This window comes from Geotrypetes seraphini, chromosome 4 (genome assembly GCF_902459505.1).
Source record: "Geotrypetes seraphini chromosome 4, aGeoSer1.1, whole genome shotgun sequence".
In the NCBI taxonomy this organism is placed as follows: Eukaryota; Metazoa; Chordata; class Amphibia; order Gymnophiona; family Dermophiidae; genus Geotrypetes; species Geotrypetes seraphini.
In genome coordinates, this window is record NC_047087.1 from 166,945,297 (window position 1) to 166,972,938 (window position 27,642).

Sequence of the window (27,642 nt, forward strand, 5' to 3'; positions counted from 1 at the left end):
TCTTGACTTGTGTTCTGTTAATCGAACCCTTATGGGGCGAGTGGTTCTACCCACATACAGCAAGGGGCACGGACATTGTATCACATAAATTACATTGTCAGACAAACATGTAGTGTTGTGTTTTGTCTGATACCTAACTCCCGTACTAGGATGGGTCCAATGCTCCCCCGAGATAGTGAATTCACACCACTGACATGACCCACAAGGGAGATGATTACCCCTAACCCTGGGGGGCCTATCCTGTAGTTTATAATGGTTAAGCAACTCCCCCAAATTCCTTCTTCTACGATAGGAGCACAATGGAGCATCCTCAAGGGTAGGGATGACCAATTTAGGAATATGCCAATGTTTTTTAACAATGTCTGCGACCTGGTGGGCAAGGGTGGAAAACTCCTGCACGAAAGCTACCATATCTTGAGACTGCCCATCTCTGGCCACCTCCTGCAGTAACCATTCTCTATGGGCATGCTTAGCTCGTTATCGAAACGCGTTGGCGTTCGGGGGAAGGATTTTGCTGAAAATGAAAGCTAAGTTATATTGAATTGACATGCAATACAAGCAACTTTAACGGCCATACAAACAGTAAACCTATGAGCTATGTAGCCAAGTATAAAGCATTAATAATTGAAAAAAATACAGTACACAATACGAGGGGGTGGAGGTTCCGTGGGGTTAAATGAGGATTCGCTCCCAGCACTCTTTGGCTGAGTGTCGGGCTGTCTGATACCCCTTCCGGTCCTCTTCACCTCTGGTCTTTTTTCTTTCTCTCTCTGTGGAGTTTGGTTGTTTCTTATTGGAATACTTACATAGAAGATTGTGGATGTGTGATGTCCTGGGATAAAGCACAGTTACTTACCGTAACAGGTGTTATCCAGGGACAGCAGGCAGCTATTCTCACAACCCACCCACCTCCCCTGGGTTGGCTTCCCTGCTAACTATCTGAACTGAGGAGACGCGCCCTGTGCTGGGCGGGAAGGCACTCGCGCATGCGCGGTGCAGGCGACTCGAAACTTCAAGTTTCTTCAAGCAAGTCTGCTTGTGAGGCGTCCGCATCTGGGCTTCGTCGATGACGTCACCCATATGTGAGAATAGCTGGCTGCTGTCCCTGGATAACACCTCTTACGGTAAGTGTGCTTTCTGATCTTTTAATCAGTGGATGAATAATAAGTCACCCACAATCTCAGGATTCAGTCTAGCTCTCCTTTCATCCACAATCCTTCCCGCAATAGAAAATATCCTTTCAGAAGACATGCTGGTAGCAGGAATGCATAGAATCCCCCGTGCAGCTTAAGGTAGTTTTGGCCAGCTTTTCTATTGTCCTGATGGTAAGCCCAAACCTCTTCCAAATTTTCCTTCACGGTAAGTCTAATATTTACTGCAGTGTGTTTCTCAAGCAGAGTTCTGGTGTTAAAGATTCTTGGGTTAAGATGAAAATAGTCATCTACATACAGTTATTGTTACGTATGGCATTCCAGTGCCATCTTCAGTCCACAGATCAGTTGTAACACCAAATTTAATTTGTTGTTGCAACACTTGAAACAGTGGAGATTGTTCTAGCAGAAGGAATTATCTGATCTGCAGAAAGCTAGCCATATGTTACAACAATGGAAATCCAACTTTTCTGTGAGATGAGTGAAGCTAGTTTCTTTGACCAGCAAGGCAACTGTGTCAGTAACTTCTGCTTTCATGGTTGCAGGCATGATTGTTCTGGTTTCATCCTTCTGACTCTCTTTGGGACTTTTTTTAAAAAAGAAAAATGTTCAAAAAGTGACATAAAGGAACAAATGGATGTTTTTCTCATCAAACCCTTCCAATTTGCTATTTTCAAAAACTGTTTTATAGATTGATTTCCATGCTGTTCATCTGTAGGTTGTCTAAATCTCAAGGGGGCATTTTAGAGGCATGATATGGGCAGAACTATGGTGAGCTTGTGACTTGGACGTTTTCTGCCATAATCAAACATTTAAGAATACTTCCAGGTCACAATTTGGATGTTTGGGGCTAGACCTGTTTTAATAACAAGTGTCAAAAAGGTATCCATACTGACGAGATGACCACTGGTAAGCATGAACACCCCACACTCTCCTAGTAGTCACTGACCTCCTTCCACCCCCCTCCCCCTAAGATGTAAATGAAACAGTGCAAACCTGTCGTATGACAGCTTCAGATGTTATGCCCAGTCCTATTAGAGCAGCAAGCAGGGTTCTCGAGTAGCCTGGAGGTCAGTGCAGTGGACTGCAGGTCTATATCCCACTCTAACTATTAATTATATTGGGGATCTAAATTGAAAACCAGGAGCGGTCTAGATTGAAATATCTCTTATGGGACCGGGTAAGTTGGTAACTGAGTGAAAATAAAGGGCAATGTTTCTGCAAAGTAAACTTTTAAACTGCTGCCCTGTTGCCATGCTTAAAGCAGTAGCTCATATTACTTTATGTAAACATGAAAAGCCTCTACATATCGACTGTGATGTCAGAAAAGACATTTGAACCTATTGTAATAGTCAAGGTAAATCAAAAGGGAATCACTTAAGTTTCCCTTCTAACAAAGAATTCATTTGAACATCTGTAAAACTAGATATGCATTTTTTTAAAAAAGTACAACAAAAAATAAACTTTAGTTTACTTCAAATTTTAAGTCAACAGTGTTTGAAAGGTCAGATGTATTCAGTACAGTTAACAGCTGCTTATTAAAAAGAAGGCAAAGTTGCAGGATTAGTGTATGCAAATACTTCAAATAGTGTGGTTAAACAACTAAGCTAAAGCTAATGCAATCAGGCTGGCAAGAAAGGCAATACACTTCTCCCTCCGTATTCGCGGTTTCGATTATTCACGGTTTTTAGCTTGCTGGCTCCTCCCCCCCCAAATTACATCAGCTTGCATAGAGAAAATGCTGATTCCCAGCACTTTCTTCACCGTGTTTTGCCTCTCCTTCAGGAACAGGCCAGGTCTCCCTCCATGTTATTCGTGGTTTCACCATATCCACAATGGCTTTTAATAGAAAACAGTGAATAACATATGAAAAAGTTGTTTGCGGGTGTTAATCCCCTATCACAGCGAATACGAAGGGAGAATACTGTTCTGTTTGCATTTCCCCCACTCTGCACAAAACTATAGTAAAGAGATCAAAGAGTTTATTTGTGAGGCATGGAAATAGAGCTTCAGAATGACTCCTGGGACTCAACTTGATTTTTCCAGGTCAGAAGTCTGTTTTCTTACATGTGAGGTTCATTGTTAGCCCAGCCATAAGTGTCAGCTCTGTGAGTGCCTGAGCACCCCCAGTATTTTTTCCTGTAAGTTTGCAGATCTGGAACAGCACACTACATGCCACAAAGATACAGAAATCACATGAAGGAAGTGTTTCTGTATCCTGTCTATTGCTCCTGTCTTCCCCTGCAGCCTATTGGGTGGTGCCTGTGCAATAAACTGCAAGGGAGGAAAGAGTTGCTGTAGCCTAGCAACTGCCTATGGGGAAAGCAAGTTCAGCAGACTGACCATGGCTAAAGAAACAGACAGATTCAGATAACTTTATTGACGTGACAATTATACCCATGTTGCTAAAGTAATACCTATAGCTAGGGTTACCAGATTTCCTCTTAAAAAAAAAATGACATGTGACCCCACCCTATTCTGCCCCCCAGACCCATCCCATATGAACTTCATGTCTCTTTCCATGAGCTCTAGGCTGCATCTAGAGGGCCTCATGGATGCGTGGATGTCGACGCAATGACATCAAGCTCATGCGCATACGTATGATGTTATCACGTCAATGTCCGTGCACGCATAGAGGCCCTCCAGACGCTACCACGAGCTCAGGGCCTTCCAAAACCCAGACAAACTGCCAACAAATATCTTCCTGTTTGGGGCCATGACAATAATAATGCTTCATGACATTCGTTCCTACCAGAACACCTGGCCTTGGTCATATGTGCAGTCAGAAAACAGAGAAAAAGGAGTCCAATAGCACAACCAAAAACAATGACACCTTCAAAGGTGAAACTGCCTCCAGACCTGGGTTAAAAAATGTACTTTATTGCATCAAAAATGAACATGACGAAAGATCCAACACTGACAGTATTTCGGCTCTTGCCTGCCTTAGGGGTCTTCCTTCCCCCCCCCCTTTATAGTGTGGCATCTCTCTGTCTTTCCTTTCCCATCCCCTGCGTTTTTCTGGAATCCCTCCTTCCTTTCCCTGGTCTGATATCACTCTCTTCTCTTCCCTCCCCCCCTTGGCATCTCTATCTGCCCCTACTCTTTCTTCCCCTGGAGGTCTGGCATCTTTCCTCCCCGCCCCTGCGGTGCAGCATCTCTTACCATCCCCATGCTATTCCCCTCTCCCTCCCACGGGATCTTCATAGTTTATTCAAATTTGATTAAATGCAAATCATAAAATTCGAAGCATTGTACAGTTAAATAAAACATTTAAAAAGGGAGTCAAACTCCTGGTTACCGACAAGACAACAGACCTAAACATACTTGACATAGGGAGGATTGGAAACAAGAGGCGGAGGAACTATAATCTTTTAATGAAAGAAAACTATAAAGGGAGAAAAACACAGAGGGAGGGGAGGGAAAAATAAGAAAGAAATCATATAGGAAAAAAAAAACTTACTCGTATGTGCCTCGTGCTTGCTCACCGTTCTTCCCAGCAGCTCTGCTCTAACTCTTTGGACTGCTGGCAGCATAAGTAAACACACTGTTTTGGTGACCCAGAAGCTTTGTCTCTGCTATTGCTTCTTGCCTATGCGGGGACAGAAAGCAGTAGCAGAGGAAAAGCTTCCAGGTTGCCAAAGGCAGTGTGTTTACTTAGTCATGCTGCCGGTGGCCCGAAAGTTAAAGCAGAGTCACTGGGAAGAACCGTGAGTAAGCACCAGATCCTATGGGAGGGAGAGGGGAATAGCATGGGGATGGTAAGAGATGCTGCACCGCAGGTGAGCAAACACTGGATCATGTGGGGAAGGGGAGATGAACTCTGGATAGGTGCACAAGCTGCTGTAGGGTTACTAGATATCCAGTTTACCTGGACAAAACTAGTAAAGTAAAAAAGCCGTCTGGACTCCCAACAGAATCCTCAAAAAGAGGACATGTCTGGGGAAACCTGGACATCTGATAACCCTACCTATATCAGTTAAAAAAGAAGAAGAAGAAGAAAAAAGTACTGGGAGAGCAATAAAAATAGTAAGGAAGGGGTGAAGTGAATGGAAAGGGATCACTGGTTAGTTGAGACAGTGCTTCTTTGAAATCCTGGAAGAGGTACAAAGGAACTGTAAAGGGAAGAGAGGCTGGGTGATGGTGGCAGGGTCAGATAGTGGAGCTGTGAGGGAGGAATAGAAACAGGATGTGAGGGTGAGATGAGGGCATGGGTTGTACTGCTGCCTGATTCAATGATTCACTTCAATGATTCAATTCGTTGTCTGAGAAAATTTGACTCGACAATTCAGCGACCAACACACCCCACCCACACCACACCAGTGAGACCTAGCATACCCCTGAAGCCTATATAAGAACATAAGATTGGCCTTACTGAGTCAGACCAATGGTCTATCAAGCCCAGTAGCCCGTCCTCACGGTGGCCAATCAAGGTCTCTAGTACCTGGCCAAAATCCAAAGAGTAGCAACATTCCTGCTACCAATCCAGGGCAAACAGTGGCTTGCCCCATGTCTCTCAATAACAGAATATGGACTTTTCCTCCATGAAATTGTCCAAACCCTTCTTAAAATCAGCTACGCTATCCACTCTTACCACAACTTCTGGCAATTCGTTCCAGAGCTTAACTATTCTCCTGAGTGAAAAAATATTTACTCCTATTGGTTTTAAAAGTATTTCCCTGTAAGTTCGGTGACATAATTATCACTCCAATAATCAAAAAAGTATCAAAGAATCTATTTCATTACCATCTAATTATAGACCTATTGCATTGATTCCTTTTTTTGTAGAAATCATGGAGGGCTTGGTCCAAATTCAGTTGACAAAATATCTTGAGCAATACTCTTCATGATTCGCAATCGGGTTTCAGATCTCATTTCAGTACTGAAACAGTATTAGCCACACTGTTAGACCACTTAAATAGTTTACTGAGTAAGGGTAGTAGTGCACTGGTGTTTCAATTCAATCTGAGTAGCGCTTTTGACTTGGTGGACCATACCAAATTGCTGGTCTGCCTAGATACTTTAGGCTTACAAGGTAATGTCTTTTTGTGGTTTAAAGGTTTTTTGGAATCCAGACTTTATCAGGTTAGGTTTAATAATCAACTCTCTTCTGTTTGGAAAAACCCATGTGGTGTCCCCCAGGGCTCCCTGCTTTTGCCCACATTGTTTAATGTTTATCTCTCTTCATTAGGCTCCTGTTTGAGTAACCTGGGTATAGGATTGTTCAGCCATGCTGATGATATCACAATTGTTATACCTTGTAATACAGCTTTGTCACAGATAACCAATAAGTTTGAATCAGTATTGAAATTGATGCAGAAATTTAAATGGATGCAGGAATTTAAACTGAAACTCAAATCTGATAAGACAAAGTTCTTTATGGTGTCACCTCACAAAATTTCCCATGAACCCTCTATTACTATAAATTCAACATTGTATGTAATTCATCCAACAATTAAAATACTAGGGGTTGTTTTGGACCAGCATCTGTCCGTGAAAAAATAGATAGATGCGGGGTGGTACATAAAGGTTATTATACTCTATGGAAATTGTGAACTATCAAACTATATTTTGAGTTTTCCGCTTTCAGACTTTTAGTTCAATCCTTGTTAAGTCTTCTTGACTACTGTAACAGTGTTTATTTGACAATTACTAAGAAAGACATGACCAGATTGCTTCCGATTCAGAATACAACGATCAGACTGATTTATGGCCTGAAGAAGTATGACCATGTAATAGATAGAAGGGGAGGAAAAATGCTTCACATGGGAGGAGTGAAGAAAGGGAGAGATGAAACAGAGGTAGAAGGGGGTGAGAGAAATTCTGCTTGTGGGGGAAGGAAAGAAGACGTGCATGGAGAAGAGAGAGGGAAAAATATTGGACTTGGGGTTGAAGGCAGGGAGAGATGGTGCATAGAGAGAGAGAGAAAGAAATGTTGCACATGATAATGGAGGGGAGGAAAAGAGATGCTGCGTGGAAAGGAACAGAGGTTTGACCCAGGGCACAAGGCAGGGGGAGAGAGAGAGAGAGAGATGGTAGACAGTGGGAAGGAAACAAATGTTGGATATGGCAGTGCAAGGTAGAAAAAATAATTTTAATTTCTATTTTGTGATTACAATATGTCAGATTTGAAATCTGTATCCTTCCAGAGCTGGTGTTCGACAGTGAGCGTGAACTAGGACCTAACAGAGGAAAAGTCTTTATTTACACCATAGCACTGACATGAGGTTGGAGAGGGCAAGGGAGGGTGGTGGAAAAACTTCAAAATAAACCAACCAGGACATTTGAAAAAAAATGCCCAATTGGTCAGGAAAATTGAATAGAAAAATCAAGTCAATAGACTGAATCAAATTTTTTAAAAAATTTGCCTAAATCGGGCAGCACTAATGGGTTGTGTGGGGGAAGGTTGCTGGCAGAAGGAGACCTGATCTGAGGGAAAAGAAGAGCAGGCATAGGTAATACAAACTGCAGACAAAAAGAGATTGAGAGTAACTGTGTTGATCTGAGAAAAAAAGCCTGAAGGGAAGTGGGGGCAGATGGGTTCATGGTGGAGAGAACTGCCATGAAGGTGAGAAAAGGGTGAGAAGTATAGGAGGGAGTAAGACTAGAATAAAATGAGATGAGAGAGGCTGGAGAGAAAAACCATGGAAAGATAAATATACATGGAGGAAAGAGAAATTGTGACATGGGAGGAAGACTAGAAGAGAATCCTTTAAAGGAGCATGAGAACTGAGAGAAAACCAAGAACAAGTAGAGATGGGAGAACTGAAGTTAAACTACAGATACAAAGGTTGGAAAATTGTTTTAAATTTTTAGATAACATTTCTATGCCAGCTGAACTGGATCTAGGGTAGGCAATAGCTATATTTTGCCCTTCTCCTCCAACCCTATACGCACCAGAATTTAATGCTATTTTACTGGTAGGACATGGCGGAACAGGAGATTTGATGTCAATCTTGAAAAATAATCTTGCCAATATTTGATGACATAATCTTGAAAAATATCTTTAAAATTGCTTCTCTGGCGATTCTAAAATTCAGAGTCTCAAATTGAAAGGGGAAGAGAGAATAATACCATCTTCTGTTTTTCACAGAAAGAAGAATCATTCCCTTGTTACATCTTATGGGAAACGGTAGTGTTGATGAAGTGTGCTCATTATGCTGTATCCTACCAAAGAAATAGAATGGCAGGATTGAGAGCAACAGGAAGTGGTTACAGGAGAGATGGGTAGAGTTTGTAAGAGGGTAAGGAGTGCTTGGTTTGGATTTCCTCTTGGCTCAGCTGCTAAGCCCTGCTTTTCCATTCTCACTCCCAGCACTAGCTTTTGGGATTTTTGACCTGTTTGGCTGTGCAGGTCACCATAAATGAGAGAGTAATAAAGTATTGTGCCACCTCCACATCCTTCAACATAATGTTGGCCAGAGAAAGAGAGGAATGGAGGAAGAATGGTGCTAGGTAGAAAATGGAGGAGAAAGAAGGGGATGTTTGGTATAACCAGAGAGAAGAGGGATGTTGTGCTGGAGTCACCACTAATAAAGGAGAGGACATTGTGCCAAGCTGTTACCAACAAACGAGGTGCCAATTTCCAATTTTGCAGAAGGTACTAGTCTGTGCTACCTCAGTTCCTCAAGCCAACCACTTAATCTATGACCGCCTGAGCTTTAGCAGGCAATTTTTCCATTTTTATCTCCCTCAGCTACATTTTCCTCCACCCCAGCAATATCTTTCCCTAGCGGCAATTTTTTTTTCTCACCCCACCATCAGAATCCCCCCCCCCTTTTTCATTATCTTCTCACACTTGTAGAATATCATGTTCTTCTTTCACACACACCAGCAGCATCTTCCCCTCCTCATCCTACCAAAAACCAGGGCTGTTTTAACCATTAGACCCTTGACCACACTTCAGGACTGGAAGTGAAAACCAACAGGTTAGGTTTTCAGGATATCCCTATTGAATGTGCATGAGAGAGATCTGCAAGCATATTACTTCCATTGTATGCAGATCTTTCTTGTGCATATTCATTAGTGGTAAATACATGTAAATTCATAGTGGTGTCTTGAAAATATGACCTATTGGCAGCCTTCAAGGACAGGAAGTAAAGATCAAGGTATTAGTCAGCCACTTCTAGGGGGCGGCAGAGTGCCACTGCAATGAAATGAAAATAGGTCTTATATCCACACCGACTCAAAGAACTCAGCATGTATTTCTGCCTGCAAAAAGGGTGAACATTTTTCAAATAGTCCATTTACCATGATAAATGACTTTGGAGTTAGCCCTCATTTGTGTGTGATTCACTGCCATTGTCTCAACTTTCTCTCATCTTGAGCTATCCTTGACCTGCTTCAATCAGGCTTTCGCCCTATTCACTGTGCAGAAACTGCCCTTACTAAAGTCTCCAATAACCTGCTCCTGGCCAAATTCAAAGGCATCTAACTCATCCTCATCCTCCTTGAGCTATCTGTGGCTTTTGATATGGTAGATCACCACCATAGAAACATAGAAAATGATGGCAGAAATGGGCCACGGCCCATCTAGTCTGCCCACACTAATGGCCCACCCCCTAACTACCTCCATGAAGAGATCCCACATGCCAATCCCATCTTTTCTTAAAATCTGGCACGCTGCTGGCCTCAATTACCTGTTGTGGAAGATTATTCCAGCGGTCAACCACCCTTTCGGTGAAGAAATATTTTCTGGTGTCGCCATGAAATTTCCCACCCCTAATTTTCAACGGATGCCCTCTTGTTGCCGTGGGTCCTTTAAGGAAAAAGAGATCCTCTTCCACCTTGATACGGCCCGTGACATATTTGAATGTCTCGATCATGTCTCCCCTCTCTCTGCGTTCCTCGAGTGAGTACAGCTGCAATTTACCCAGTCGTTCCTCATACGGGAGATCCTTGAGTCCTGAGACCATCCTGGTGGCCATTCGCTGAACCGACTCAACTCTTCGCACATCTTTTTGATAATGCGGCCTCCAGAATTATACACAGTATTCCAGATGGGGTCTCACCATGGATCTGTACAACGGCATTATGACCTCTGGGTTACGGCTGATGAAACTTCTACGGATACAGCCCATGATTTGTCTAGCCCTGGATGAAGCTTTCTCCACTTGATTGGCGGTCTTCATGTCTTCGCTAATAATCAAGTGGAGAAAGCTTCATCCAGGGCTAGATAATGCCATTCTCGCTTGGGTCTCAGAGTTCTATTATCTCATGGTTTTCTTCCTATCTTTCCCACCACCACTTTTCGCATCCTCCATCCACTTTTAGCATCCTACACCACCATCCTGCCGTCATTCAGTGTATCTCAGGGCTCTATCCTGGGACCACTTCTTTTTTTCCCATCTACACTTCTCTCCTTAGTGCTCCAATCTCCTCCACAGCTTTCAGTATCACCTCTATGCCAACGACTCCAAGACCTATCTCTCTACACCTGAAATCTCTACAGATGTTCATGCCCAAGTTTCAGGCTGCCTGTTTGACATTGCTACCTGAATGTCTCACTGCCATCTAAAACTAAACATTGCCAAAACTCAGCTCCTTATATACAGAATGGAGATGTGAAAAATGGTTAAATCAGTGCTTGACTACTTTAATATTTCATGAACATACTTCATTTCTTGACAAGAACTCTCTGATGCACCAGAAGAACCAAAGTGACCTTTAAGCAATGGTAATTGGGGGGGGGGGGGGGGGGGGAGAACCATTGGACCTGCCATTAAGAACACAAGATTAGCCTATTCTAAAGAATGCTATAAAAATCCAGGCATCCTATTTACTCTCTGTTATTTTAAAGTCAAATTTTCTCTTATCGTTCTTATAATTTTTAGCTTCTACATTCTAAGTATTTTATGTACAACACTGAATGACTATCCCAGGACCTTTTTTCCTGCCCATATCATTCCTTTATCTGTTTCTACTGTACAAGATAAGAAACTCCAATAAATATTAGAAGCCTATTTGGGGTCTCTCTCTCATGCTCGCTCTCTCACTTATTTACTTCAGTGTTTACACTCCATGAAGAGTTATGGAAAGGGCAGGAAAAAAGCTATGGGGCTCATAATTGAAAGAGAAAAACATCCAAAAACCGGCCTAAGTCGGCACTTGGACGAACATTTCCCAAATATGTCCAAATGCCAATAACTTATTTATCCCAACTTCGTGACAATGCGGCTTGCTTACGCTGCCAAGCTCCTGAAGCGGACTTGGGACACATGTTTTGAACTTGCCCTAATGTTCAAGTTTTTTGGAATGCTATTTTTGTTTTTGTGGAGCGCATTTGGAACATTACCATTCGCCGCTCCCCTTTGTTTTTGTTAGGAGCTGTTCCTCACTTTTTCCCTCATGTGCGGGGAGCGGCAGCTTTCCTTAAATGGACTGTCTTGGTGGCCCTGAAATGTATTTTGCTGCCCTGGCTTGAAGATACTGCTCCCGATTACTCTCTTTGGCGATGTCGGATGATTTCCCTCTTGATGTGGGAACGGAGAGATGTACAGGACCTTTCTTCTCTTCCAGGCCGGGTCTTTCAACGCACTTGGGAACCATTTTGGACAACTATGACCCCGCTGGCACGTAGCCGCCTGCTGAACTGTTGAACCCCTGTATTCTGTTTTCTTTTGTTGTTATACCCGATTTGCCTAAATTTTGTATACTTTTCCTTGGATGAGATGTACTTGGAAGGAGGATCCTGGGGAGGGGGATTTTATTACTTTGGGGGGGTTGTGTTGGGATGGGGGGGATTCATTATCTGGGGGACGGGTTTTGTTCTCTGAACACTGAGCTTGATTATTTGGTTTGCTGCTTGTTAGTTGGTTTTGTTGAGCTCAATAAAATATATTTGAATATAAAAACGGGTTTTGGATGTATTTGTAAACGACCTAGGCCTACATAGTGCCGCTGAACGACCAAAGCTAAACGGGGCGTTTCGGGAGGAGTGTCGAGGGCGGGAGTTGGGCGGGACATGGGCCAGCTTAGACTTAGTCGTACAGCATGTATAACCGAAAGTTATACAGCCAACGATCGACGGAACTTGGATGCTGTGACTTAGACCATGTAAAACATGGTCTAAGTCATAAAAACCCACCTAAAGTCACCAGATAAGCACTGCAAACACATAAAACAGACCCCCCACACACTACCCCAGTGATCCCTGACTCCCCCACCCCCATAAAAATATTTATCCCAGGACAAGCAGGCAGTATATTCTTAACGTATGGGTGACGTCACCGACGGAGCCCCGGTACGGACACTTTTAACTAGAAAGTTCTAGTTGACCGCATGCGCGGGTGCCTTCCCGCTCGACGGAGGAGAGCGTGGTCCCCAGTTTCTTCATTTCCGCGGAGCGAAAAAGACGCATGTGCTTTCAACGGCTGTTGAAATTTTCTACTTTGCCTTCCCGCTCGCGTAATTTTCTTCCTTTTTTGCTTTTTTCCCTTCGGGTTTCTTTTTCGTCTAAAAAAAAAAAAATTCTTTAATTTGTCTTTACCTTTATTTTTCTGGCCGGCCCCGGCGGGGCCTGTTGCCATCATACAGGCCTCCGGGTTTGATTTTGCGGAGGCCGTGTTTCCATTCATGCCCCCTCAGCCGGGTTTTAAGAAGTGCCAGCGGTGTGCACGCCCGATCTCTCTCACTGACCCGCACAATTGGTGCTTACAGTGCCTGGGTCCAGAGCATCGGGCTGACACCTGCACCCGCTGTGCTACTCTTAAAAAACGTACGTTAAAGAATAGGCAGATCCAGCAGAACATCCTTTTTGACACCGGATCTGCCATGGAGTCTGCCACACCATCGACGGCGCCGCTAAAGTCGGCACCGACTACCTCCACACCGCCTGATCCTTCCTCGGGGTCGATGGCGTCAGGTAAGCCGGCTAAGAAGCCTTCCACTTCCCTTGAGCGCCCTCCTGCCACGGCGGCGACACCGGTCCGCCCGGCATCCAGCCGACCCCGTAAACGCTCCGCCCCGATTTCGGTGAGTGCCTCGTCATCGGCCTCCTCATTGCCGGGGCGTAGAGCAGCACCTATGGTACCGAAAAAGAAAAAAGCGGTACCGGTGCCTCCTCTGGACGACCGCATTGCGGCCATACTCCAAACTCAATTACAGGAGCAGCTACAGCAACAACTACAGCACCTGTTGCCAACAATATTGGCCCCGCTCCTTCCGGTACCGGACCGGCCCGAGCCTCGCACCATACCACCGGAGTCGACTCCATCGGTACCATTAAACACGTCCATGCCGGTGCTCGCAGCGGAACCCATCAACCCTCTCGTGCAACTGCACTCTGATGCCGATCCTCTCCGACATCGGGACCGTCGCCAAGCTGACCGAGACCTGCACCGCTCCTCTTCCCCCGGTACTGTCTCCATGCGTTCTGGCAAATCTCTCTCTAAGACTCGCCACGCAGAACCATCCACACCACCGTCCCGTCCTATACACACCGACGTCAGGGACCCGGACCTCTGGGAACAATCCCAACACGGTACCGACGATGAGGCTTCTTCAACCGACGAGGAGCCCTCCACAATCGATACCGGTTCCAAGCCTGAACAATCCTCGTTCACCAAATTTCTTCGGGAAATGTCAGCGGCTCTCTCTATCCCATTAGAATCTGACTCTAAGAAGTCACAGACTTTCTTAGATGCCCTAGACTTCGAGCAACCCCCCAAAGAATTCCTAAAGTTACCCGTCCACGACATCTTACGGGAAACTTTCTACAAGAATTGGGAGAACCCTCTCTCGGTACTGGGGGCCCCTAGAAAACTGGATAGTCTCTACAGGGTCATCCCTATCCCGGGGTTTGACAAACCCCAACTACCCCATGAATCTCTTCTTGTCGAATCCACCTTGAAGAAAACCCAGGGATCCAGTATTTATGCTTCTACCCCTCCTGGCAGAGAGGGCAAAACGATGGATAAATTTGGCAAGCACCTTTATCAAAATTCAATGCTTGCAAACAGAGCCAATAATTACACCTTTCACTTCTCCTTCTACATGAAGCATCTGGTTAAACAACTCTCTTCATTACAAAAGTATCTTCCTGAACGTAAGGTCCCTCTTTTCCAACAACACATTTCCAGTCTGCTCCAACTCCGCAAATTCATGGTGTGCTCTATTTATGATTCTTTCGAGCTCACCTCTCGAGCTTCGGCCATGGCGGTTTCCATGAGACGTCTGGCCTGGCTGAGAGTTTCCGACCTCGATGTTAACCACCAAGACCGCCTGGCTAACACACCTTGTCTTGGTGATGAACTTTTCGGAGAGTCCCTAGACTCCACCACCCAGAAACTCTCTGCTCACGAGACCAGGTGGGATACTCTCATCAAACCAAAGAAGAAGACTCCGCCTGCTCGCCCCTATAGACAGCAGTCTTCATACCAACGCAGATTCTCAGCCAGACCTCTTCATCCACCTCCGCAACAACCTCGCCGACCTCGTCAGCAGCAGCAAACTCAGGCTCGCTCCCAATCTCATCAACCTGCCAAGCCTCTCCCTCAGTCAAAACCTTCTCAGCCCTTTTGACTCCTTTCTCCAGGGCATAGCTAGTCTCTCACCAGCGTTACCTCTTCCTCAACCTATCGGAGGCCGCCTGCAACTTTTTCTCAGCCGTTGGGAGGTCATCACGTCAGACCAGTGGGTCCTTACCATCATTCGCCACGGCTACTCTCTCAACTTCCAGACTCTTCCACCAGACAATCCTCCCGTAGAGTCTGCTTCTCACTCCTCTCAAACCCTCCTCCTTCTCAAGGAGTTCAATCCCTCCTTCTTCTCAATGCCATCGAAGAAGTCCCCCCAAGACCAAAGGGGTCAGGGATTCTACTCTCGCTACTTCCTGGTACCCAAGAAGACAGGAGACCTACGTCCCATCCTCGATCTCAGGGACCTCAACAAGTGTCTGGTCAAGGAAAAGTTCAGAATGCTCTCCCTGGCCACGCTTTACCCTCTTCTCTCTCAACACGACTGGCTATGTTCCCTAGACCTCAAGGAGGCCTACACTCACATTCCAATCAATCAGACTTCACGTCGCTACCTCCGGTTTCAGATACAGCACCATCACTACCAGTACAAAGTGCTACCCTTTGGCCTCACATCATCGCCCAGGGTGTTCACCAAGTGCCTTATTGTGGTGGCGGCCTTCCTCAGGTCTCACAACCTCCAGGTGTTCCCCTACTTGGACGATTGGTTGGTGAAAGCACCTACGTCTCCGCTTGTGCTACAAGCCACTCAACACACCATCTCTTTCCTCCATCTTCTGGGGTTCGAGATCTACTACCCCAAGTCGCATCTGCTTCCCACACAGCGACTTCAGTTCATTGGAGCAGTTCTCGACACCACTCTGATGAGGGTGTTTCTCCCCTCTGACTGTCAACAGACCCTGCTCCATCTTTGCCGCCAGGTGCTCCTTCATCACTCCATCCCTGCTCGGCAGATGATGGTCCTCCTGGGCCACATGGCTTCCACGGTCCATGTGCTCCCTCTGGCACGACTCCACCTCAGAACACCTCAGTGGGCTCTAGCCAACCAATGGTCTCAAACCACGGACCTTCTTTCTCATCCCATCTGTGTGACATCGTCTCTTCAGCGATCTCTTCAATGGTGGTTGAACTCCTCCAATCTTTCCAGGGGTCTGCTTTTTCATCTACCCCCTCACTCCATGGTCATCACCACGGATGCCTCCCCCTACGCATGGGGAGCCCACCTGGGAGAACTTCGCATACAGGGTCTCTGGACCCCTCAGGAACGTCAACATCATATCAACTTCCTGGAACTCAGGGCCATGTTCTATGCACTCAAAGCTTTCCAACACCTTCTCTATCCTCAGGTTCTTCTCCTGTGCACAGACAACCAAGTCGCCATGTATTGCATAAACAAGCAAGGCGGCACCGGTTCTCCCCTTCTCTGTCAGGAGGCCATCCGCATCTGGACCTAGGCCACGGCCCGCAATCTCTTCCTCAAGGCTGTCTACATCCAGGGTGAACAGAACTCCCTGGCCGACAATCTCAGCCGCATCCTTCAACCTCACGAGTGGACTCTGGATCCGACCACACTCCACTCCATCTTCGATCGGTGGGGCACTCCTCAGGTGGACCTCTTTTCAGCTCCTCACAACCATCAACTGCCCCTTTTCTGTTCCAGACTCTACTCTCCTCATCGTCTGGCCCCGAATGCGTTCCTGCTCAACTGGACGGGTCGGTTTCTCTATGCCTTCCCTCCACTTCCTCTGATGTTGCGGACGTTGTTCAAACTCCGCAGAGACAATGCCACCATGATTCTCATCGCTCCTCGATGGCCTCGCCAACACTGGTTCTCTCTCCTGCTCCAGCTCAGCTCCAGGGAGCCCATTCCTCTTCCTGTGTTTCCTACTCTACTTACGCAGCAGCATCAGTCTCTACTACATCCCAATCTGTCCTCGCTCCACCTGACAGCTTGGTTTCTCTCGGGCTGACCTCTCCACAGAATCTGTCTCAGCCTGTCCGTCGCATTTTGGATGCCTCCAGGAAACCGGCCACCCTCCAATGTTACCATCAGAAGTGGACCAGGTTCTCCTCTTGGTGTCTACTGCATCACCACGATCCCACCTCATTGGCGGTGGAAACTGTACTGGACTATTTGCTCTCTCTGTCCGACGCTGGCCTCAAGTCTACCTCCATCAGAGTCCACCTCAGTGCCATCACTGCGTTCCATGAGCCTATCCTCGGAAAACCTCTTACGGCTCATCCTCTGGTTTCCCGGTTCATGAGAGGCCTCTTCAATGTCAAACCACCTCTGAAGCCTCCTCCAGTCGTCTGGGACCTGAATGTGGTTTTGTCAACCCTCATGAAACCTCCGTTTGAGCCTCTTGCCACTACTTCACTCAAATTTCTGACATGGAAGGTGCTTTTCCTCATTGCCATCACCTCTGCCAGGAGGGTTAGTGAGCTGCATGCACTGGTTGCCGACCCACCTTTCACTGTTTTTCACCATGACAAGGTGGTTCTGCGCACCCATCCTAAGTTCCTTCCCAAGGTGGTCTCGGACTTTCACCTCAACCAGTCCATTGTTTTGCCTGTCTTTTTTCCCAAACCCCACTCTCATCCTGGGGAACAGGCGCTGCATACGCTGGACTGTAAGCGTGCCCTTGCTTACTATCTTGATCGCACCAGGGCTCACCGCTCATCCCCTCAGCTCTTTCTATCTTTCGACCCTAACCGTTTAGGTTGCCCTGTCTCTAAAACGGCCGCTTTCTAACTGGCTTGCTGCCTGCATTGCCTTCTGTTATGCTCGGGCCGGTCTCTCACTGGAAGGTGCTGTCATGGCCCACAGAGTCAGAGCTATGGCTGCTTCCGTGGCTTTCCTCCGTTCCATGCCCATTGAGGAAATCTGCAAGGCTGCCACTTGGTCCTCAGTTCACACGTTCACTACTCACTACTGTCTGGATGCCTTCTCCAGACGGGATGGACTCTTCGGCCAATCTGTGTTACAAAATTTATTTTCCTAATGGCCAACCATCCCTCCTCCCCCCTCTGTTAGCTTGGAGGTCACCCATACGTTAAGAATATGCTGCCTGCTTGTCCTGGGATAAAGCACAGCTACTTACCGTAACAGGTGTTATCCAGGAACAGCAGGCAGATATTCTTAGGACCTGCTCTCCTCCCCGGGTTGGCTTCTTAGCTGGCTTATCTTAACTGGGGACCACGCTCTCCTTCGTCGAGCAGGAAGGCACCCGCGCATGCGCGGTGCGGTCAACTAGAACTTTCTAGTTAAAAGTGTCCGTACCGGGGCTCCGTCGGTGACGTCACCCATACGTTAAGAATATCTGCCTGCTGTCCCTGGATAACACCTGTTACGGTAAGTAACTGTGCTTAATCACACCTTTAAAATTCAGCCTCCAGACCATCATCACCTGCCGCCTGGCATAGGAAAGCCTAGTCATCCAGCACAGAGGCAGCTTAAGTCATCTTGGGGGTGGGTTAGGGACTCATGGAGAGGAGGACCCATGTCCATAAGCCCCTGTAATCACTGCATTGATACTGAAACATGTGCACTCTCCTATACACCCCCAAAACCCTTTTGTACTGGCATATAAGTGGTTCCTGCAGCCATAAGGGCTATTGGGGTGGTAGATAAGTGGGTCTAGGGGATTCTGGAGGTGGTTTGGGGGGCTCACCATGACCTATAAGGGAGCTGTAGGGAGGAGAAGCCATGGCACCCTTTTTGTGAAGTTCACAGCAGTGCCCTGTAAGGTACCCCACTATTTAGGTGCCATGTCTGGGTGTTCAGTCCATCACTTTGCAGACCCTTCCCACATCCAACAGGGCTTGTTCTAGGTGTTTTGGACTTGGATGAAAATATGGTATAAAAGACGATTTAGTGGCTTGGACCATCAGATCGGCAGGACATATAATTAGACGATTTTAGAAACGAAAAGAAAGTTGGACGTATTTTTCGAAAATGTGTCTTAAGCCATTTTTTTTAACTTTGGACGACTTGCGAGATGGACGTAAACGGACTTAGAAGTCTCTTTCGATTATGCCCCTCCACATGTATTCTGAGGAGATAGGCATAGGCATATCCCTATTAATCACTCTGTTCCCTTCAATTAAAAGGCCCACTTGAAGTTTTGTTAGTAACATGAGAGAACTGGCACTTCTGATTCACTGCCTTTCAGGACCCCCCTTTGGGGGGTCGGTATTGTGCCAGCGGGTGAAACCTAGGTTGGGGGGTCGGTATTGTGCCAGCGGGTGAAACCTAGGTTGGGGGGTCGGTATTGTGCCAGCGGGTGAAACCTAGGTTGGGGGGTCGGTATTGTCCCAGGGGGTGAAACCTAGGTTGGGGGGTCGGTATTGTACCAGCGGGTGAAACCTAGGTTGGGGGGTCGGTATTGTGAATAAACGGAGGAGCCCGGAGCAGTTATGTGTATCATCCACACCATTCAAAGTTAAGTTGCTGTCAAATTTATTATTTTATTTTCTTCAAGTTTATGTGCTGTTATTTAGTCTTTGTTTGGTGGAGGAGACTGTGAACAACAATGATGGTCTCCTTAATAGCTGCTCCGTGAACTTGTTTCACCGGACCTCAGCTGTGGGTCTGAGTGTTCACTTAACCACATCAACTTGTGTTGTAATTTGTGCTTGAAGTAAAACAAAGGTGATTAGTACAACAGTGGTATATATTAGGGACATAATGTTACCACTCTTAACATTTTCTGCTTTCCATGAGTGTATAAGATTGTAAGCTTACCCCTGAATAAAGGGAGATAAGATAGTGCACATTTTGTGTGGGGGGTATCTGTTTTTGTCTGAGATAGGTGTGTAGGAAGTCTGACTACTCCAAGGCCCTTTTTGTGGATATTGGTGTGACCTGAGTGCTCACACTTATCTTTCCTCCTAAACCTACCTCTCCTTTTCCCACATTCTCTCTTTCTGTGGACAACATCCTCATCCTTCCTGTCTCATTGGCTTGCATCTTCGGGGTAATCTTTGATTTATCTCTCCTCTACAGAGATCCAACAGACCACTAAAATCTGTCATTTCTTTCGCTAAAGAAAGATTTTAAAAAAAAAGTGAAACAAATATTTATTTAAAAAGCCAATAAGACAATCTTTATCAAATATTGAATTTAATCTGTGTTGTAGACCCAACACGGTCCGTGTTTCGGCTTTGAAGGCTGCCTCAGAGGTACAAGAGTCATACAGTAGATGTTAGTATTATAACATCATTGCTTGTAGAACATCAGAAACAATATCATATGAAATATCAGTATCCCTCCAGGGAAATATGCAGCAATTCAAAACTCTGTGTCAGAGCATCTCTGTTCAACAATCAATGATGTTATAATACTGCCATCTACTGGATGTTTCTTGTACCCTTGAGGCAGGCTTCAATACTGAAGCACAGACCGTGTTGGGTCTACAACACAATTTGAGGGTCTAGAACACACATTAAATTCAATATTTAATAAAGACCATCTTATTGGCTTTTTAAATAAATATTTGTTCACCTTTTTATCTCTGGTTGATGTGTACAGTTTCATCCCCACTTTTTCACTTTTAGTTTCTTGTGGATTTTGCTTCCTTGCTTTTGAGTTGCATTTTATTTCTTTCTCTACAACATTGCTAAAATCCAACCCTTCCTTTCTGAGTGCATTGTTAAGACCCTCATCCATATCCTCATCACCTCTTGCCTAGACTACTCCAATCTGCTTCTTACTGGCCTTCTGCTAAACTGTCTCGCTCCCCTTCAATCTGCTGCATGCCCAACATTACAACTTTTGAGAACTTTTGGGGTCTTCTCTTGTTTGTTTTGGGGGTTTCTGTAACCAGTTACTGATAACTGCTTCATACCTGCAGTTTCCCTTGGAAATTAGCTCTGTGTATCCTATGAAATTACCTCTATAAATTTTATTCTACAGGATTTGTACCAGGGTGCTTCAGTTTATTTCAGCCAAAGTTTAAATACCATGAGCTCCTTTTGACAAAATAAAAAAAGATGCGACAACTATGTTTGTGTGATTTTGGTTTTGTGAAGAGGCTTACTGTTAATTTATGCCCAAATCATGAATTCTTCTCTTAAGTCATCCTAATGTGACCATGTAAGTTTATCCAAGTTTATTTTAAAAAATTTTGATGCAATGCTTATAAAATTTCTAAGCGATTTCCATAATAATAAAATCAGGGATAAACAAACAACATGAAATAACTGACATCAACATTTCTTACTTAAGGCTCAGGAAGGGAAGGCTAGAACTACAAAATTATTATAGAAAAGAAGAACATAAAAAGGGCTAACAGAGTTGGGATTAAAAACAGCTGATTGGAGTCCAAGATGCAAATTTCAATCTAGTGATTTATGCAGCGTAACGATTAGATGACAAGTGGATCCGTTCTTAAAGGCATATCTGAAAAGAAAATTCTTCAGGAGCCCTCGAATCTTTCTAAGTAGATTCTTCTCTAATATAGGATGGTAAAAGATTCCATGTTTGTGGGGCAGTGACCATGAAAATGTCTGCGCAACTTGTATTAATTATTTTTTAAGGATGGTATTGACGAGAGATACTGGTCTGTCAATCTAGAGGGACCGTACAGAGAATGGCTAAATGTTTCTTAAATGGTAAAATTTTACTTCAGTTAAAGGTGTACTAAAGACAAGCTTAGGAAGCAGCTTTAATAAGAACAATTTAAAAATAAGAAATTTTACAATGATGCAGGGTTTTGGTTTTTTTGCAGGTTCTTAGTCTTTCCTGATTTAGGGCGAAGTCTCCAGTCAATTCTGGATGAAGGCATTGGCAGACTATCTGAGAAAACTGTGTTACAAATCTCATGCAGAATGGTAAGTGATTGGCAGATCAATTGTTGCTTGATAGAGACCTTAAGCAGACCTTGCAGAAAGGATGAAGTTATAAGTGAAATAACAAAAAAAAAAATGCAATACTGGCTGAGACCAAAGATCCCTCAACCCCAGCAACCTGAATCCAGCAGTACCCAATCTGTATCACTAGAAATACCCAACAGAACCTGAGGAGTATATCCATTCATTTTGGCTGATTCTCAGGGTTAAGTGATGGCTTCCCCCATGAATACCTAGCTAATAGAAATATTATCTTAATATATTTGTGACTAGCTTTCTTTTTTTTTTTTTCATTAGATAAGCTATATTTAATTATCATGACATTTTTTCTTTATTAAATGTATTATGTCTTTACCCTGTTTGTAAGCTCTTTATATGTGTTCATGTACAGCACTGTGTACATCTAGTAGTGCTATAGAAATAAGTAATGGTAGTAGGATTACAACTTTCTCAATATATTGAAAATAATTGTTTACCCAATACTCGGTTTGGTTTTCAAAGTTATCATAGTACTGAATCCTTAATTCTAGCGCTGTTAACATCAGTTTGAGCTGCTTTGAGTCAAGGTAAACAGTTAGTGCTCTTACAATTTGATATATCAGGGGGTTTTCATTCTATAGATTATCACAAACTTTTAGAGAAAGTTAAATGTGTTGGGTATAGGTGGCTCTGTATTTGGTTAGTTCAGGGGCTTTTTGGAAAATCACTGTTACTCTGTGTTAAAATAGTCTGTTCTAATACCTGGTTGCCTTTGAATGGAGTCCCTCAGGAATCACTAAACAAAATAGGACAAAAACTTTATAAAATCGATATCTACAGATAAACCCCAAAAAGTAGAGTTGTATATCTTCAAAATTGATTTAATTCTCAGATTCATTAATTAAATGATCAACTTTAAGATATGATAAAGAGGAAAAAAGACTTCATGCACACTTCAGATCATATCAACAGCCAAGGCTCATCAAATAGATGGGTCATGTCGTAATCATAGGCCACTAAAAACCCTCAAGATTGTCTTTCCCATGGCTATTGTCTCTACACAGTATATTTCGGAGCTTTAGGCTGTTTCGTGTTGAGAGCCCTTTCTGCGGATTACAGTCTCAGGAGTTGTTTTACGTACTGTTCCTTTCTTTCTGCCCAGGGTGGTTTTAGATTTTCTTGTCAACCAAGAAGTTCATTTACCTGCTTTTCGCTCCACGGGATTGGTTCAAAAGGATCAAATCTTGCGCAGATTGGACATGCGGAGATTACTCCTTCACTATTTGGAAAAAATAGTACCCAGGCTGTCTGTGGTGATAGGTGGTTTAACTGGGCAGGAACCTTACCTGCCCATCTAAATCACTTTGAGTATCAGGTGGTAAATTTATTAATTTGTTTATATGTAATGCTGATATTCAGATACTTAAAATAATTTGTTACTTATGTAAATGGAAACCCACTCTTCCTTGCAAAGCTGAATCAATAGGAAAGGCCAAAGAATTAGAAAAGTTTTAAATATGAAAAGGTTAAGGGCATCTCAAAAATGCTCAGTTTTTCAGGTATTTATTTATTTTAAAAATTTCTATACTGTTTAAAACCTAGAACGGTTTACATTATGTTACATACATACATTTGTAAAACAGAATAAAAAAACAAGCAAACACAAACAAACAATCCTCAGGAAAATCAGCAATAGTGACAATAGCCAAAAGAGGCTTGTACAAACAATTATGAAAAGTTCCCAAAGTCAGCAGTCATGAAGAGAGAATATCTAGAAAAAGGCATCTACATACAATTGCGTTTTAAGTAATTTCCTAAATTTGCCTTTTTCACCACATTTCTGTAATTGGCTCAAGTGAGTTTCACAATTTAACCCCTGCATAACAGAAAGTCATTATGCTGGTCTCAACATATTTTGGATTTACATTTGACTTTAACAAAATTAAATTTTCAGAGCGCAGTGATCTGTTCAGCTGATAATTTGACATGTTGCTTTTAAATAATTCAGGTATAATGCCGCACAAGAATTGATGACAAATCAATCACTGCTTTATACTGAATTCTGAAAATGACTGGCAGCACTAATCTTTAGCGTGTGCTAAAAACGCTAGCACACCTTAGTAAAAGGAGCCCATAGTGTTGCCTGAATTAGGGATATATTAATATAGGCCTCAATTTAGTCTGTTCCCTTTTCAGTGTACTTTTTTCCTTAATTTTTTCTGGGATAATTCCCTTGGGTTCTCTTCCCCTTCCTCCTTTTTTATGGTGTATAATTCTCTATTTCTAAGCCAATTGTGCTATACATTTTCTTTGAATACATTGATTACTTTGTATAATGATAAATTTCTTGTCAAAATGGATTGTCTGCATAACTTGTAAAATGCATAAATATAAATTTAAAAAATACATAATATGGGGTCATTTTATGGAAGGCCTTTTATCCTTTATATTCAGAAAAAGCCCAATAAAATTGCCTCCCATATTCAAGTAAAAATATAAGTTTTCCTTATTAATTCTTCCTGCAAATAAAAACTTATTGATTGTTTGACTTCACCATTGTCTTGATGTCTTTGGGGTACTTATAGCTCACGTCTCAGATTTTTATTTTTTTTTTCTCCAAGTAAAATTATATACATTTAAAACAAACTAAAGAAAATATTTCTTCACTTGACATGTAATTAAACTCGGGGTCTGGAATTTTTTGCCAGAGAATGTGGTAAAAGCAGTTAGCCTAACCTTTATTAAACAAAGCTAATTTCCTAAATGAAAAGTCCAGCGCTGCTTATTTCAAGGGTGAGCAGCATAACATCTGTTTTACTCTTTTGGGATTTTGCTGGGTACTTGTGGAAACAGGATAAAGTGTTTGATAGATCTTTGGTCTGTCCCAGGGCCTCTTTTATCAAGCTAAATAGTTCAGGCCAGTGAAGCACATAGGGATTGAGTGGGCTTCGGTGCATTTGCTGCGCGACACTCACTACCACAGCTTGATAAGAGGCCCACAGTATGGCAACTTTTATGTTCCACAGCATGCATACTTTTACTCACAGATGCATTACCTATTTAGCAAAGGTGTACTTTCCCATTGAAAATTTGCACAATATGTATGTAAAAAAAAAAAATTATCTATGGACTTTGTAGATATGTGAACAGTATAGAAATTGTTCCCTCATTACTGTTAACACAACTATATTGCTATCTTTAATAAGCTGCTATCCTTCCTGTGTAGCATTTTCATTTAATTCGATGCTGTTCTGATAAGGGAGTCTATTTTAAATTAAATGTTTCAAAACTTTAAACTGCTTCCAAGCTTGTATAACATTTATAGCTTTGGTTATGTTTGTTTGTACCTAGCTAGATATACTCGAATATATCCATGAGAATGAATACGTTCATGGAGATATCAAAGCAGAAAATATCTTTGTGAACCCTGCAAATCTCCAAGAGGTAAGATGAGATGTGGATGGGCATTTTCAATATGATGTCCAAATTCAAGTTTGGACATTTTGCAGGACACATACAAATCCACTAGTGAACATATGCATTTTCAAAATGTCTTATCTTGCAGGGTTTTTTTTTTTAAATTATTGTGCTTTGTACATCTATTCTATGTGCATCTGTTGTTTTTTTAACCATTTGGTGGGGGAGAACACCCTAATAAAAAATGCACAGAACAAGTCATATAGGAGGGAGCCAACATTTGTAGTAGACTGGCCCTACAGACATCCCAGCAGAGCAGTAGGGCACCTATGTTGAACTTATTGAGAGCTGTAACAAGGTGTAAGAGTTTTTATATAAAAATGGAAAGAGATGCAGCAGAAATTGAAAGAAAGAAAAGACATGGAAGGTTGCCTGGTGAGCTTAAAGTGATGAGGTTAGTAGTATCGTACTGCTTTTGTGTCTGTTTAATCTTTTACTGATTTTATGTTATATTCCTTATTCTGTTATGTCCATTCCTGATCGCAAGCAAAAAAGTTGACCCTGGTTGCTCCACAAGCAGAAATCCAACAAAATCAAAAGACTCTCTGGAGAGTTGATGTTCAAGATATAGGCTTCTCAACAGCGCAGAGTTTTCTTTGAATCTGGATTTTCAGTTCATTTGGACTATTCCTTAATCCACAAGCTCTTATCATAGGACCTATAGGGACCCTGAGGAAGGACTGCATTGTCGAAACACAGACTGTATTGGGTCCGGAGTTCCCAGTGTATTGGGTCCTAGATATATTTTTATGTGGATTACCAAGAATAATTTTCAATAAAGCCTACATTTTGAACATCAACTCTTTACAGTCTTTTGTTTTTGTTGGATGTCCCTTTCAGATTCCATACGCTAGGTGTTCAATTCCAACTCACAATCCATCCCAACTCACAATCCGTGAGTTGCAGAAATCAACAAACTATTCTGAGCACTTGCTCTACCCCCTTAGCCTGAGAGCTAGCAAACATATCCAGTTACAATTTCTGCAAGCAATCCGTGCAAAAGTCTTTGCAGTTGCTCTGCTTCTTTTCTTATTTTTCACTTAAAGATCGTTTTCTCGGTGGTTTCAGTGTCTTGAGAGCCCTTCTTGGTGGTCCCCTGTGGCATGAAAGCACACAGTCCTGCGGTGCCAGGTTGTTGCTAAACAGAGATCTGTGGAGCCAGCCTGCTGTGTGCTATCATTTCTAGACTCGGGGTCCATTCCCACAGGAGTCTGCTTTCCAGTGACCTTGTCATGGGTTTCAAGCACAGGCTGGAGTGAAACCCACCCAGGTTTCAAGGCACAGACTGCCTTTCCCGCCCCTGATCGCATGGATGAAATCCATGGGGGCGGAGGTCATAGTCAGTGGCTGGCTGGAAGTCCGAAGATTTCAAGTCTGGTCCATTTGGAGCTGTTTCTGAGTCAAAAAATCCTTTTCCTCCATTCTAATGCTGTTTAAAGCTGCTAACAGTCTGGCACTGCATAACTGTGATTAAACCTCCATTATTTCCTATGGGAACTTCAGGGGTGGCTTGTAAAACAATTTTAAAGTCATTTTTCACAGTTTCTGAGAGTAGGGTTCAGGTTCCCCCCTCCCCCACACCCACACTCAGATCCCAAGTCACTATTTTTTATTTTTGTTTTTTGCTGTTCTTGGCGCAAATTCATGATGGTGGCCATCTTGGATTTTAAAAACTATCTTTATTTCTAACTTCTGTTACTACCTCAAAACTTCCTTGATTTGATACAAAATCATTTGAAATGAACTCCAAAGCCCCTAATCTTGAATATGGACATTGATTGTGCCGGATCAGCGATCACATATTTTGTGCAGTAATGCGCTTGGGGAGGGAGTGGGGGCTTTGGACTTTGCCTCCTCCGAGTAATCTTGGGCTGGAGAGTCGGCCTGGGTACGTGCCTTCTAAGGAAAATTTTGCTCAGAGGCCATCCTGGAGTCTGACGCAAAATGCCTGCGTTCCAAGTCTAGGGACTCTTTTGGCATGGCGCATATTGTTCAGACCCTGCTCGTTTCACGCAGCTGGTGGGCATATCGGGTCTTTTTTGGTCCTTTGTGCCTGTGGCGAAGCTTCCTGTTCAGGAGCCCTCTCGTCTGGCTGTGGCAGATCTCAATTACAGTAGTTGCCATGCAGATATTATGACTACTCTGTCTCCTGCCGCTGTCTTTATTTTTATCCGACTGATGCCTTGACTGGGAGCGGTCACCGTGGCCATCCTGAGCGTCCAAATTTGGGTGCTGACCTTCGCAGATTTTTAAGTAAGCTTCTGTCCACTTCTTTACTGCTGATCTGAAAGAGCTCCATTTAGATTCTCAGGCTTCAGTCTTGGACCATTCTCCTGTGCCCTTTTTTTCCATTCAGTTCACAGCTCCTTGTTCTGGTTTCAAAACAATGTGATACCCCAGAAAGCTCTTTCCAACCTTCTAAAGTTATGTGTAAGCTTTATCATTTTCAGCAGGTTTGAATAACCTGAGGTAGATTCTGCCATAGCGCAGATTATCCAGCATGCAGCCCTCCCTAGTGGTAGGAGAGTGAGGTTTAAGGACTCTCAGGATCACAGGGTGGATATTATGATAAAAACACTCTTTTTTTTAGCAGCATCTTTAAATAGCCAAGCGGCGACGGCTGCTTCCTTTATGGTGTGTACCTGTCATTCTGCCCTGTGCAGTGCATCCTCTGTGGAGGTGCCTGCCTGTCCTCCGCTGGTGATGGTTGGTGT

General features: G+C 43.7%; 1 protein-coding gene across 9 annotated transcripts in view; it reads left to right on the top strand.

The window, feature by feature from the left end:
• VRK3 (VRK serine/threonine kinase 3) overlaps positions 1-27,642 on the top strand; it is a 255,863-nt gene that overhangs the window by 144,223 nt on the left and 83,998 nt on the right. For all 9 annotated transcript variants that reach the window (XR_004539198.1, XM_033941762.1, XM_033941768.1 and 6 more), the window contains exons 9-10: positions 21,352-21,454; positions 24,803-24,895. Coding sequence is in view for 8 of the 9 variants with exons in the window: in XM_033941762.1 (XP_033797653.1) it covers positions 21,352-21,454; positions 24,803-24,895 (196 nt within the window). In the remaining variant the exon portion in view is untranslated. The remainder of the gene's footprint in view (positions 1-21,351; positions 21,455-24,802; positions 24,896-27,642) is intronic.